Source organism: Euleptes europaea, chromosome 7 (genome assembly GCF_029931775.1).
Source record: "Euleptes europaea isolate rEulEur1 chromosome 7, rEulEur1.hap1, whole genome shotgun sequence".
NCBI lineage: Eukaryota > Metazoa > Chordata > Lepidosauria > Squamata > Sphaerodactylidae > Euleptes > Euleptes europaea.
The window spans coordinates 59,151,501-59,164,217 of NC_079318.1; the positions used below are offsets into that span (position 1 = coordinate 59,151,501).

The 12,717-nt window shown below is 41.2% G+C and overlaps 1 protein-coding gene across 2 annotated transcripts in view; it reads left to right on the forward strand.

Annotated features, from left to right (window-relative positions):
• Positions 1–11,898, forward strand: part of PRKCE (protein kinase C epsilon) — a 368,565-nt gene extending 356,667 nt beyond the window's left edge. Inside the window, exons 15-16 of one of the 2 annotated variants that reach the window (XM_056852428.1) lie at positions 2,612–2,641; positions 11,752–11,838. In XM_056852428.1, the coding sequence (XP_056708406.1) occupies positions 2,612–2,626 (15 nt within the window). In that variant the 3' untranslated portion in view covers positions 2,627–2,641; positions 11,752–11,838. Of the gene's footprint in view, positions 1–2,611; positions 2,642–11,751 lie in introns of both variants that reach the window. The other variant, XM_056852427.1, reaches the window with a different exon arrangement.
• The last annotated feature ends 819 nt before the right edge of the window (positions 11,899–12,717 follow it).

Genomic DNA, 12,717 nt, shown 5'->3' on the forward strand with positions numbered 1-12,717 from the left:
AAAATGGCCGCTTTGGCAATTGGACTCTATGGCATTGATGTCCCTCCCCAAACCCTGCCCTCCTCAGGCTCTGCCCCAAAAACCTCCTACTGGTGGCGAAGAGGGACCTGGCAACCTTACCAGTAATGTGGCCCTGCAGTCTTGGGCCCTGATCCAAAAGAGTTAGTTCTGCTTAAACTGGGACAAGTAGTCACAACTAGCTTCAAGCCCTATTAATGTTGATGGGGTATAACTTGCTTTCTGTGGGTCAGGCATTTACTCTTCATCGCCGCCATGTTCCCTACCCTCTCATCAATCAGGCACTTCAGGGCCTTATCAATCAGGCACTTCAGAGCCTCCCCTATCAAACCCCTGCCCTCCTCAGGCTCTGCCCCCATAATCTCCAGGTATTCCCCACCCTGGAGCTGGCAACCCTAGTTGTGATGGTAACAGTGGGTCAAAGTCTTGGGCTTATACATAATGTATGTACTGGGCTGGGCTGTATTTTGTCAGACCCACCGGCTCCTATGTTGAGAGTGGGAGAAGGCAAAAACAGAAGGGAAGCAAGCTCAAGGGGCTCTGTAGCCATCAAGAACAGAGTCTCCTACTTGCTTGGACCAGCAAGCAAGCCTGACCCCAACACTGTTATTCCCATGTAGGGTTATCAACAGGCCTGGAGAAAAAAAGTTCTGTCCCTTTAATAAAGGTGTAATGTGCAGAAATGGGCAGTTGAAGCTGTTTATGGCATGGAGGCAAAGAACATCACTTGGTCAATAACAGCCCATTAATCTTATATTAAAGAGACAGGGCACTTTTTTCTTTAGACTGTTGACAACCCGACTCTCATGGAGTTCCACATCATTCATTCTGGCCTATTGGTGTAAAGAGGATTCCTTGCTGGTATGACTGGGTTTTTTTTGTTTGTTTTTTGCCATTTCCCTACTTAGATGCTATCTCAGTTTAAACAGTTCAAGGCCCACTGCAGCCTAAAGTGCTGCCCGGTTTACCTGTGCAGGATCTCGAAGACCTTAGTCAGACTAGAGATTGAATAGAGAAAATCCTACACAGCAAGGATCAAATGGGAATAACTCATAAACAGATTAGTATGGTAAAGCTTAGTTGGGACTTCATATTCTGAAAAGTAAGGAGGGAGTCAGGAACGTAGCATCTGAATAAACTTGCATTATATCTTTCTATACAGGGAGCCGGTGTGGTGTAGTGGTTAGCATGTTAGACTAAGGGGACCTGGATTCAAATGTCCACTTTGCTATGAAGCTCATTGAATGATCTTGAGCCAGTCAGTACCTCTTAGCCTCACACTGTTCACAAGGTTGTTGTGAGGATTGGAGGGAAGCCCGTACACTGCCCTTTGCTTTTTGGAGAAAGGGCAAGATGAAAATCCATTGGAAGAATTCTAAACCAGCAATTTGTGATCCACAGAGCCTGACACAGTCCGCCAGCAGCATTGGGGCTGGACAGATGCTTAGCAGACTTCTTGTTTGAGCAATCCTTGGCAGGCAGTAAAAACAGCTTTATAAAGATCCTATCATACGTAGTTTCTGGATTGCATTTAACTTGATGGGTCAGAACAAGTCCTCATCTAAGAGAAAAGTGGTTGGGGGGAGGGGTTGCCTGCCTTTCTGCTTTTTAGGCTGTCCAGTTCTTACCTTTGTCACAGAGTGAAATATATTTTTGTCCTCTTGCCTGAATGAAATTATGGTTATCATAGCCTTGTCTATCATTGTTGCATTCTAAACTCCTATATGTTTATTTCCTTCAAATCTATCCTTGTAGTTTTCTCGCTCCTTGTAAGTCTTGTCTTAAGGATGCCAGCAATGTGTTTGATGTTCAATTTTGTGCTGCAGCAAAGGTTTACATTTGAATAGCCCCATCAACCAGAACAAAATTTCAAAAGTAGCCAGTACGCATTCCTGTTGAGTGCTGGCAACCAATGCAGAAGTGCTTTCTTTTACAGCAAGAACAAAAATTTTCACAAGATTTTCACAAATGCATTTGGAAACTGTCCAAGCATTTTTCTGCATGCATAAAAATTCACAAAATCTCTGTGAAATACAAATATTTCCACTAGAGTAAGCAGTGACTGGTGCAGATGGATGTGCAGAACAGATTCAGCTGCACTTTGGCAGATGAGGGCCTTTGTTGGGCAGAAAGGTGGCATAGAAATTAAATAAATAACAGTGTGTCAGTGGACTGCAGCAGAAAAATCATTGTTTGGTTATTTTAAAAAAATACACTGTGTTGCAGCAGATACCACTTTGTAAAGCAATGCGGCTGGAATCCTTAAAGAGGGACTTTCTTTCTGGAGACAACATTTTAAACAGAAATAGACTTATGGAAAATTTGCCATGTTTTAAAACTTTATTTGCTGACGAGTCAAAATATTTGTGCATTTTTAACTTGGGCTTTCTGTTCTGCTGCTTTGAAGTCATAATTTTTGCACATGCAAATTTCTTACTGGACCTATCCTGGGTTTAGGATTATGACTTTGCAGTTTGTTGTGGCAAAGGAATCCCTTCTTAAAATGCAGTATCCTTCAGTAATACTTAACAGAAACACCAGAAATTATTGGCCAAGTAAATTTCTTTTTGTGTGAATGTTCTCTCTTTTCAAGTTTGCTTCAGTGTGAATGTCCCTCTTTAAGGTAAGGCCTACACTCTGGGGGAAATGTCCAGGTAGGTCGATTTTTAGGCCTATAACAAACCTGAGGTGTCTCTCCAGTTTCATAATATATTTCCATTCACTCATCCAGGTGCATGGCAATTGGCCTTTAGCAAGAGAGAGATGCAAAGGGCTGTACTGCATGTAGTTGCATGGAATGTATTTGGCTCAGATCAACTTTGGGCAGTGAGGTCAACCCCATGTACCATTGTACAAAACACAGTTTCATTTATTCCCAACCTTCCTTTGTATCCACAAGGATACCAGCATCATGAAGTTCTTCTCATTACCTGGTCAACATCTGGTCAGTGTATCAAAAGTAATGCTTTAATGTATTCATGTGTATATAATACTTGTTCATATATTGAAGAGTGTTTGCTATTGTTAGAGCAGTCATTCCCAAGCTGTGATTATGAGAGAACTGTTATTGTGCCACATGAAATTTGTTAGGTGTGTAATTAGCAGTTCCTCTGAGCCCCTAAGCACCCACTTACAAAGCTGCTGCTGTACCTCTGAGTGAGTCACACCTTGTGGCATGTCTTGTTCCAGCCAGCTTTGTCTGGGGATGGGAAATTCAGCAGTGCATTTTCTTTGGGAGTGACTAAATGGACCAATCACAGCCAATTTGCAGGAATTGCAGATAAAGCTACCTTTCTGGGCATCAGATCACAAGGCATACCCTTATCAGTGACTCAAAGAAACACAGATCATTCTTACAAGCAGGAAGGTGTCCATTTTTTAAGTTAGAAAAAAATGTGCCTTACCTATCAGAAGTTTGGAGGAAACCAGGTTAGGGTAACCTTGTGGCAAATGGCATCTTTTCATTTAGATCAAGAATCTGTTCCTTCTGAGTGAGTTGTTGGCCAGATTTACCTCTGAAGCTGCAATCGGACATAAAATATAGGTGAGGAAGTAGCTGATTATTGTTCTTTTCTGGACTGGTACTTTTTAAAACTACCTTCAAAACATGTTCAGCACCAGCTGGAAATTGCTGGGGCTGAACATGACAATCCTTGTGATACCCTTGTACATGTCCTATGGAGATGGTACAGCCATGGGTATAGCATGCCAGGAACTGAAATTTTCTGAAATCCAAGTATCATTCTTTGGTATATTTGCATGCCATTTACTTTGGCTGCTGTATTCGTACAACACATTTTCTGGTGACCCCATTATGGGAATCATTGTAAAACAAATGGCCTAGCAGGAAGAATGTATTGGTTTGAAACCATTAGTTAGAGTTATGAAATGATGTCCATGTATTAGGTTTGTACCCAGTCTTCAGTTATATTTGCCCTCAATTTTTTTTTACAATTTACATTCATTACAGTTCAAAGAATGGCAACAATCATTACTATGGAAGCAACATGCAGAGGTTTGCCTGCCTGAGGGAGTAGCACGTTTGCTTTTGTAAGGAAGAGATTCTTTATCTATGCTGGAGATATGGCATTCTTCACTGGCTAATACACTGGATTAAATGTTCTAGTCCCCCTTGCTTCATCCAGTGTATCACTTGTAAAACTGGTCAGATGCCATGTTCACATACTAAGTTAACCCTCATCATGGTGGCTGATTCAGAACAGTTAAGCAGTCCTGAGGTACCTGTTAGAAAGATGGCCGTGCCAATCAGTGTTATGTTGGTTAGGGAAATGCTGAAAATGCTGGTATCGTGTGGACAACACTTTCTTTCAGTAAGAGTTGCATCCTTGGTAGGATTAACAGAACTGAGGTGTGAATTAAGCTTATTAGAAAGCTAACCCACACCTCACTCTGGTACATCTTAAAGGAGATTGACAGTGTACCTATACTGCTGGGTCAAACTGAATTCATAGTAACAAGTGATTGACCTGTAAGGTACTGTGAAAGGGATGTCCCTTCCATTAAGTATACATCCTCCTGAACTCAGTGATGCTTCTGAATAAACACATGCAAGAACAGGATTCAGTGTCAGGTGGACTCATGTGCAGTCTGCACATAAAGCTGGAGAGACGAGGTAGGTAGAAGAAGGAAGTTTCCTTCTTTTTAGTGGGAAAGCTTTTCCAAGTCTATTCCAATGCTGTAGTGAGAAATGTGTCTGTTTTTGGTCCAAGCCAGTGATGGGTGCTATTTAGCCCAAATTTGAGATTTCCTCCCTCCTGTTTTTACCTTTAACTCTCAACATTCCTCACCTGTTGGACCATATTCAGCACCCAACTGCCATGTTGTTGTTGTTGTTGTTGTTTTCTTTTAGTTAATTTAAAAACACATTTTTCTATACCTGGTGAGGTCCCTCAAGTAGGCAGAACCTCTTTCCATCTTTCTTGTGGGAGACCCCATTGTACTGCTTTCATCATCATAATGGGGCCAGCCTCCACCTTGATTCCTTGCGAACATCCAGTTTGTCTCTTCATATTAGTAAATTGAATAGGTTGGGTGCCAAAACAGGTCTAAGGAGTGTACAGGTAAATATGCTGTAAGGGGGAGGGTGACCCTTAGAAGTATGTGGCAAAATTGTTCTTCAGAAAGCTCTGTATGGATAAAAAAATCCTCTTGTTTTTTTTTTTCTTATTTTGTCTGGTTTCCTTAAATGTCAGGGGGTAATGAATAGAGAGGCCGACTGGAATGTAAGTCAGACAGTGGGGAGAAAGTGAGTGACAGTTGATAACTGTAACTAACTCTTCACAACCATTGTCCATTGTAAACTTCTACAGACCAATTTCTGAGAGGAGAAAAATAGCAGAATGATATAAGATAGTCAGTGGTCCAGAGAAAGGATCAAAATCATACTAACAAATGGAAGTGGAGGAAGAATAACTTTATAAAAGGAATAAATATGAAAATATGGCACAAATATGGAAGGAAGAAAACAAAGACACTGGCAGTAAGAAAACCACAAATAAATTTTCCAAGTTTGGAGACTAGCTATTGTTAGAAATAGAAGTATAGGAACTTAAGTAAAAATAATGAAAGATATGACTGCAAAACAGCCCAGAAATTGCCAGGGGGAAAAACATGTCAGAAGTGTTCATACTGAAGAAAATTAACAGTTAGCAATTTTAAAATGTAATAGAATAACTTCAGTGGGAAATAAAGAACTATATAAAAAAACTGTTCATATAATTACTCCCAACACACAAAAGTAAGAAGAGGGGCATATTCAGTTTATCTTCAGTTACCAGACTCTAATAATAAAGACTAACATGGTGATGAAATTAAGTACATTTGTGGGGAAAACTCAAGCATTTTTAAAAATAAACTAAAGAGAAATTTAAAAGTATATAGTGAAACAGAAGGAAGCAGAAGGAAACATTTTTTCAATATACCGTAAAAAAGGTGGAGGAAATATTTAACAAGTCCAGCAAAGAATAGACACCACCCCACTCCCCTGGCAATAAAATAAAAGGAGGGACTCAACTCACTAGGCATTAACAGTCCAAAATAGAGTGCTATAATCATTGGAGGCTGGGGATACTGAATGCAGGGAAAGGGACATTTCTATAATAGACTGACCCCCCAAAATGAAACTGTGTAGTAATAGCGATGGGTTTACATTTACATACTAAATTATCAATATCTTATCTTTATGGGCATTACAGTATTATTGGCCACTTTTATTTGGGGGCCCCAAGGAACATCTTATTATTCTACCAATATGCATATGACTATGGTACATACACTTGGAAATCCTGATCTTTTTATCATCTTTACATGTAATAAAAAAAATACAGCTAGAACACAAACCTGACACTGTAGCATGAATTTTCCCTTAAAGGTAAACATTTTTGGAGAGGTTACAAATTATCTCTGTGGCTACAATATTTTTAAATAAAGCAGAATATTTTAAAATAAAAGGCTTGCATTGTGTACAGCATTCTGGTAGCTCAGTAAAATTTGGTGTCCATGGGGAGGGTGGACAATTTGGAAATTTTATCCACCTCATCCCAAAATCTCCCCCACCAGGATTTTCTAGGGTCTTGGGAACTTAACCCAGCCACTTTCCCCATCTCCCCATCTCCCCATCTCTCAGCACTTCATGACTCATTGAAATGTGGTCAGCCCATTCCTAAGAGAGGGATGGTACGGCAGTGGTTTGCTGCCAGTTCAGCAAGCCAAAGAGAGAGAGAGAAGCATTTTTTGAAGGAAAAAAACCACGGAACTCCCTATAGGGTTCCCTGGGGCTTTGCCATAATTTTTGCAGGGATATCTCGATGCCTGCAAAATGGCGCATTTCCCACCCAAAAGGGGTTACGAAGCTGCCTAAAGGCACTTCTGCCCCCAGTAAAACCCTGGGAATGCATGGTGCAAGTGACATGGACGCCAGCATAGGGGTCACGCCGGCTCCTATGTGTCCCCCCCCCAATGGATTGCATGGGTATGCCTCATAAGACCATGCTCAGATGCCCTGCAGATTTCCACATACTCAGGGGACTCCCCAAGGAATGTAAAAAACAAATATACTTCGTAAGTTAACCAAAAGTTTCTTCTGAAGTCATATGTGTGTGAATTCCAGAGGCGTCCCCCTGAGTGTGTAGAAACCCCTAGCTCATCTGAGGGTAGGCCATTTTTCTGATATCCTGTTTACAAGGACCAGCCATTTTACTATTAGAAGAATTGTTTTTGTTTAAAGCGATTTGTTGTTGTGTGTGACTGTTTCCAAACTATTGTGGTGTTTATTGGTTTACGTGTTGCAAAAAGTTCCCTACTTCTTCTTTCCTCCTCTTTCAGAGCAGGAGTCCTTAGTGGTGATTACTGGCAGATGCCACTAACCTTATTTATTGTGACCCAGAGATGTACTGCAACAAGTAACTGTCCTGGTAACTCTGTAGCCTCATCAAGCAGTGGCGTCATTGTGTTTCTACAATTTGTTTGTTTGGTGGATCAGCAGTTTATTTGGTGGCTCCAAATAAAATATGTCATAATCACCTATGCATGTTTCCTGGCATAGAAACAGGCAGATGAAAGGGAAGAGGCTGGAGCATTTCCTTTACAATACACTCTTTTGATTGCGGTTAGATCCTCAAAGAAGGTATCCAGGAAGGTTACAGCTGATAAGAAGACAGGTCTGCAGAGCTAGCTTCCAGTCAAGAGGGTGCAGGAAGCGGGGCTCGAGGGCACATGCTGTTTCTGGATGCAGAAATAGAATACAGCCAACATTTCTGGAAAAAAATTGTCTTGCTGTAATTGTGGAATTAGTTGTAACATTTAATGATTTATTTGGGTTTGGGGGGCGGTTTCACCCTTTTTCTGAATCCTACCGACGTATGGCTGAAGGGATAGGAAATCATAAAATAAAATTAATAAAAATTATGGAAATTATTGAGATTCTGACTCATAGAAAATAGCATCACAATTGACTATGTGAACTGTCCTACCTCATTATTTGTTTAGACTGACTGAATATGTACATTTTCAAAGGTTAGGAAATATGTATTTAAATAAAACTTAAACCAGGGATCCGCAACCTGTAGCTGTTTTTAGAGAGTGGGCTTGGCCAGTTGGGCCTTTTGCTCAGCAAGCCTTCCGATTGGCCATTGGAGATTTGATTGGCTGTGCTGATTTTTAAAAACATTGCTTATACTGAGTCAGACCACTGGTCAAGCAAAATCATTATTGGCTACTCTGGCCGTGGTTCTCCAAGGTCTCAGGTAGAAGTCCTCCACATCACTTGCTACCTGATTCTTTTAACTAGAGATGCCAGGGACTTTCTGAATGCAAACCACATGCTCTACCACTAGGCCATGGCCCCTCCCTTCTCCTTTGCTTTCACTATGAAGCAAAAAGAAGGGGGGGCTCCTACCAGTCCTATCACCAGTCCAATCACCCACATATCCAAAGCTGTTTCAGCAGGGAAAATCCCCTGAAAGCTGATAGTATCTTGGGATACGTACGCATTCACCATTCTCCCCCCACTACAAGTCCTATCCTGAGCTGCTTTGTGCTCACCAGGCCCAGAAACTCAGCATTCATGACATTTGTGCTATATTGCTAGAGTGGCAGGAAGCTACTTGTCTAACACCAGAGCTCAGCAATTTGTGCTGTGGAAATTTCATACTTGTCTATCCCTCTACATGCCAATTGTATCTTCTAATCAACACATTCCTGTTAGTGAGAATGGACCATCTTTCACAACATTCTCCTCTGGACACAGTGGAATTTACAATTACACTTTCTGATTAATACATGTATGTAGTTATTATAGTATCTGGAACTTCCTGACTTCATCATCACCATCATCATCAGTCATATTGTTCTTGTACGAGACCCCATACAAAAATGAAAAAGCATATAGCCTTACCTGCAGGTCTACTACACTAGTCAAACTTAACCCACAAGGAAAACAAATCCAGTCAAATTAACCATTTAGACATGCAGCTTTATTAACTAATACGAACTCTTGCTACCTCGGTAGTCCTTGGAAAATGCTTCTGCACCCTATAAAACTGTTTACTCCAGCACACAGAAAAAAATGTCCAGTGCAATCCAAAGCAGTGTTTATACTCTTCAAAGCCCATTGACTTCTGTCGGCTTAGAAGGGTGTCAGTCTCCTTAGGATGGCAGTGTTCCAGTGGTAAATACTGTGCTGTGTAGTATCTGAGGAGGATATTATTGCCTGAAATCAGTATATATCCCAAAATGTAGAGATATACTTATGAATGGTGGTAGTCATCTAAATATGTTTGTCAGCATTGCATATGTCTGAAAAGATGGAACATTGATATATCCTAATAGGGACGTACTAGGACTCCCGAGGAAAATCAAATTCCATTCCTCCTTGCTGATCCCTTTCCCCATGCTGGGTCCTCTCTCCCACTTTTGCCTGCGCCAGTTTTTCTCCCACTTGAACTTGCTTCCCCCTACTGCTTGATTAGTTTCCCGATAGCCCCCATCTACCAACCCCACACACACACACCATTTTGTCCCTCTCTCCCTCTTACCCTGCTATGTCTGGCTTCATTTTGTTTCTTGTCCCCTCTTTCAGGAGACCACCCCCTTCCATTTCCCCCCAGTCCTGCACTAATTATTTCCCTCCACACACACACACCTGCTGCCTCTTTTCCTACCTTCTGGTTCTACTTTTCCTTCACCATGTTCCCTCTCCTTCCACAGTCTATTCCCATCTCCCGCTTTCTCCACCTTCCTTTTAGATGCAGCCAGGCAATACTGAGAACATTGCTTCCCTCCCCACTACAGTTCAGACATCAGTTTAAACTGGGAGGGGGGCAAGTTTTTTGTATTTTGGTCTGAAAACCTGAGGGTTTCCCCAAGTTTCCAGAAGCCTAACCTGTATATCCCCTTTTTGATCTGCATTAGGGAGGGATACTTTGCTAGTAGATAATTGATTTTTGGACATTTACAAAGGCATCTGAGATTGCCAGCATTCACATGTGGGTATCATTATTCATCAGATTTTATACATTTACTGACAAATATCCAGTACAAATTTAACTGATATTTGTGGGTACAAGAATCGATAGAAACCATACTTCTCTGAAGGCGCTAGGGATTCTCAACACCTTCATAAGTAACATTTCCCAAGATTCCTTGGGGAACAGTGACAGAAATCCTGATTTATTTAGGTATTTATTGTAGTTCAGATGTGATCTACAAAATCTGGAAAGCATTCATCAGATGTCAATACTTTGTGCTCTTGGTTCAGCATCAAAAATCAAACAATTGCTTTAAGCATAACCAGAAAACAGCAACAGTAGAGATGACAATTGCAACAGATTCAATAGGATGTGTCCGATTGTAGGTATTTCACAGCTGCTCCTAAGAATAGTTTGACTTCTAGCCCATCAGATTTTAAAAGCCGCAGAGACCATAATGAACATTTCATTTTAAACTGGTTGTCTTCTAGTTTCTGTGTTGCATATATTGAACTCCATATTCAGAGGCAGTAAGCCTTGGAATAGCAGTGCTAGGAGGCAACATCAGGGGAGTGACTTGACCACTACGCCCTGTTGGTTGGCCCTCCAGAACAACTGGTCAGCCACTATGTAAAACTGGATGGTGGAAGCCGCTGTGTAAAACAGGATGGTGGACTAGATAGACCAGTGGTCTGATCCAGCAGGACTGGATGCTAAAATTCAGTCAGGTTAGTGTCACGTGTAAGCTTGGTATCCTGACCAGGTTCTAGAGAATCTCTGACACATATTTAACACTAGTTAAAGTATTCCCCTCCACTGATTGATGTGCTGTTGATACTTTAAAGATTGTGGGAACGTATAACAAAGCATGCCCCCTTAAGTCAGCAATACTTCATTTCACTTTGTTGCAGACTACAGTTTGCTTGCTATTTGTAAAGCCCCATATTTTCTTATATAACTGGCGCGACGTGTTTTGCAAAGTTGCTGAGGCGATCATTCCAGAGGGCTTTGTCTGTTGCAGCAAAAACAAACCGGAGTCTAGTGGCACCTTAAAACAGTAATAAGGGCTGCTTGCCAACATGGAAGTGTTTAACCACTTCAGCTTCCAATCTGCCACCACCACCCCTTTTGCGAGGTAACATCCAAAATACATTGCACTCTGTTCATCCCAGGCTTGCTTGGCTCTGATCTTTTTGGGAAGAATGCAATCCAGGCAATCCTAACTTATAACAGGCTACAAAAATACTACCGCAACTGGTTCCAGGAAGCCTCTTAAGTGATTGAAAAGCCACTGTGTGTACTGTGTGTAGATTTTTCCCTTAGCCTCTTGTCATCATAGAAATTTTTCATCAGTCTGTGACATCATTTCTAGAGAAGATACTTTTGAAGTCATGCTTTTACTTTAAAAATAAATAAATAAATAACTGCTCCCCTAAATATACAGCAGTTCTGACTGTTGTATAATATCATGATGTCAACAGTATGCTGTGCAATCATGTCACTTTCAGCTTCTCGGTCAGAAGCCAGCCGGCTTCTCCCAAACCATTCTTTGCTTCTGTGGTTTTGCTTGGTCATCTTTGTGCGTGAAGTACCTTCTCTTTATATCATTTCAGAAAACTCTGCCTTGTTTCAGAAACCAAACAAGAAAACCCAATTTCACACTGCCCACAAAGCTGCCTTTGTATGTTTTGGTTGTTTTAGGCATGGCACCACCTCTCATCCATAACGTTCTGCTTTTCTTCCTCAGAAAACCAAAAGGGATGTAAATAACTTTGATCAAGACTTTACACGAGAAGACCCAGTATTAACGCCGGTGGATGACACAATCATAAAGCAAATCAACCAAGAAGAATTTAAAGGCTTCTCATACTTTGGAGAAGAACTCTTTCCGTAAGGCGCCAGTAGGACCACCTGACTCTGAAAGACATGGTCCTAAATAGGTCCTCCAGTTATTATTTCTCTGACATTGAGCCTGTGCCCCCCACTTTATTCTTTGATCTGCAGGCACGCATAATTTATGTCTCACAAAGCAATGCAAAATATTTTGTATTAGAAATTGTAAAGGTAACACATTGCTGTTATTTCTTCTTTTCTATTTAAGTACTTTCTTTTATTCCTGAGATATCCCAGGAAGACTTTATTTGCAGGGGGTGTTTTCACATCAAGATCAATTTGGACAAACATTTTTAAAGTGGGAAAAGTCACCAGAAAATATTTTTTCCATTAAGTTTTCATGTAGAAAAAGTGCTCTAGTGAATTTACCTCCAGCATTGTAAGACCTTTCAAATAAATGAAGTTTTTGAACATGCAGAGTTTTCAGGATGTCATCTTAACACACAGTGCACATGTACTGCATGAAAACTGAGAGTTTACCTCATGGTGATGTTTCCACCTCAAAAATTCTATAAATTAGCCGTACAGTGGTCGCACAGTAGCCCTGTGCACATGATGTATTTGTGGACAGGACCAAAATCCATAGTATGGAGAAAACACACTGACCATGCTCATGAGTGAGCTGCCCTGCCCTTGCCTACACATGCTCACCATGTATTGGCAGTGGTGAAGAGTGGTAAGCTGCAGTACTGCAGGCCAAGCTCTGCTCACGACCTGAGTCTGATCCCGACAGAAGTCAGGCTCAGGTAGCCGGCTCAAGGTTGACTCAGCCTTCCATCCTTCTGAGGTCGGTAAAATGAGTATCCAGCTTGCTGGGGGT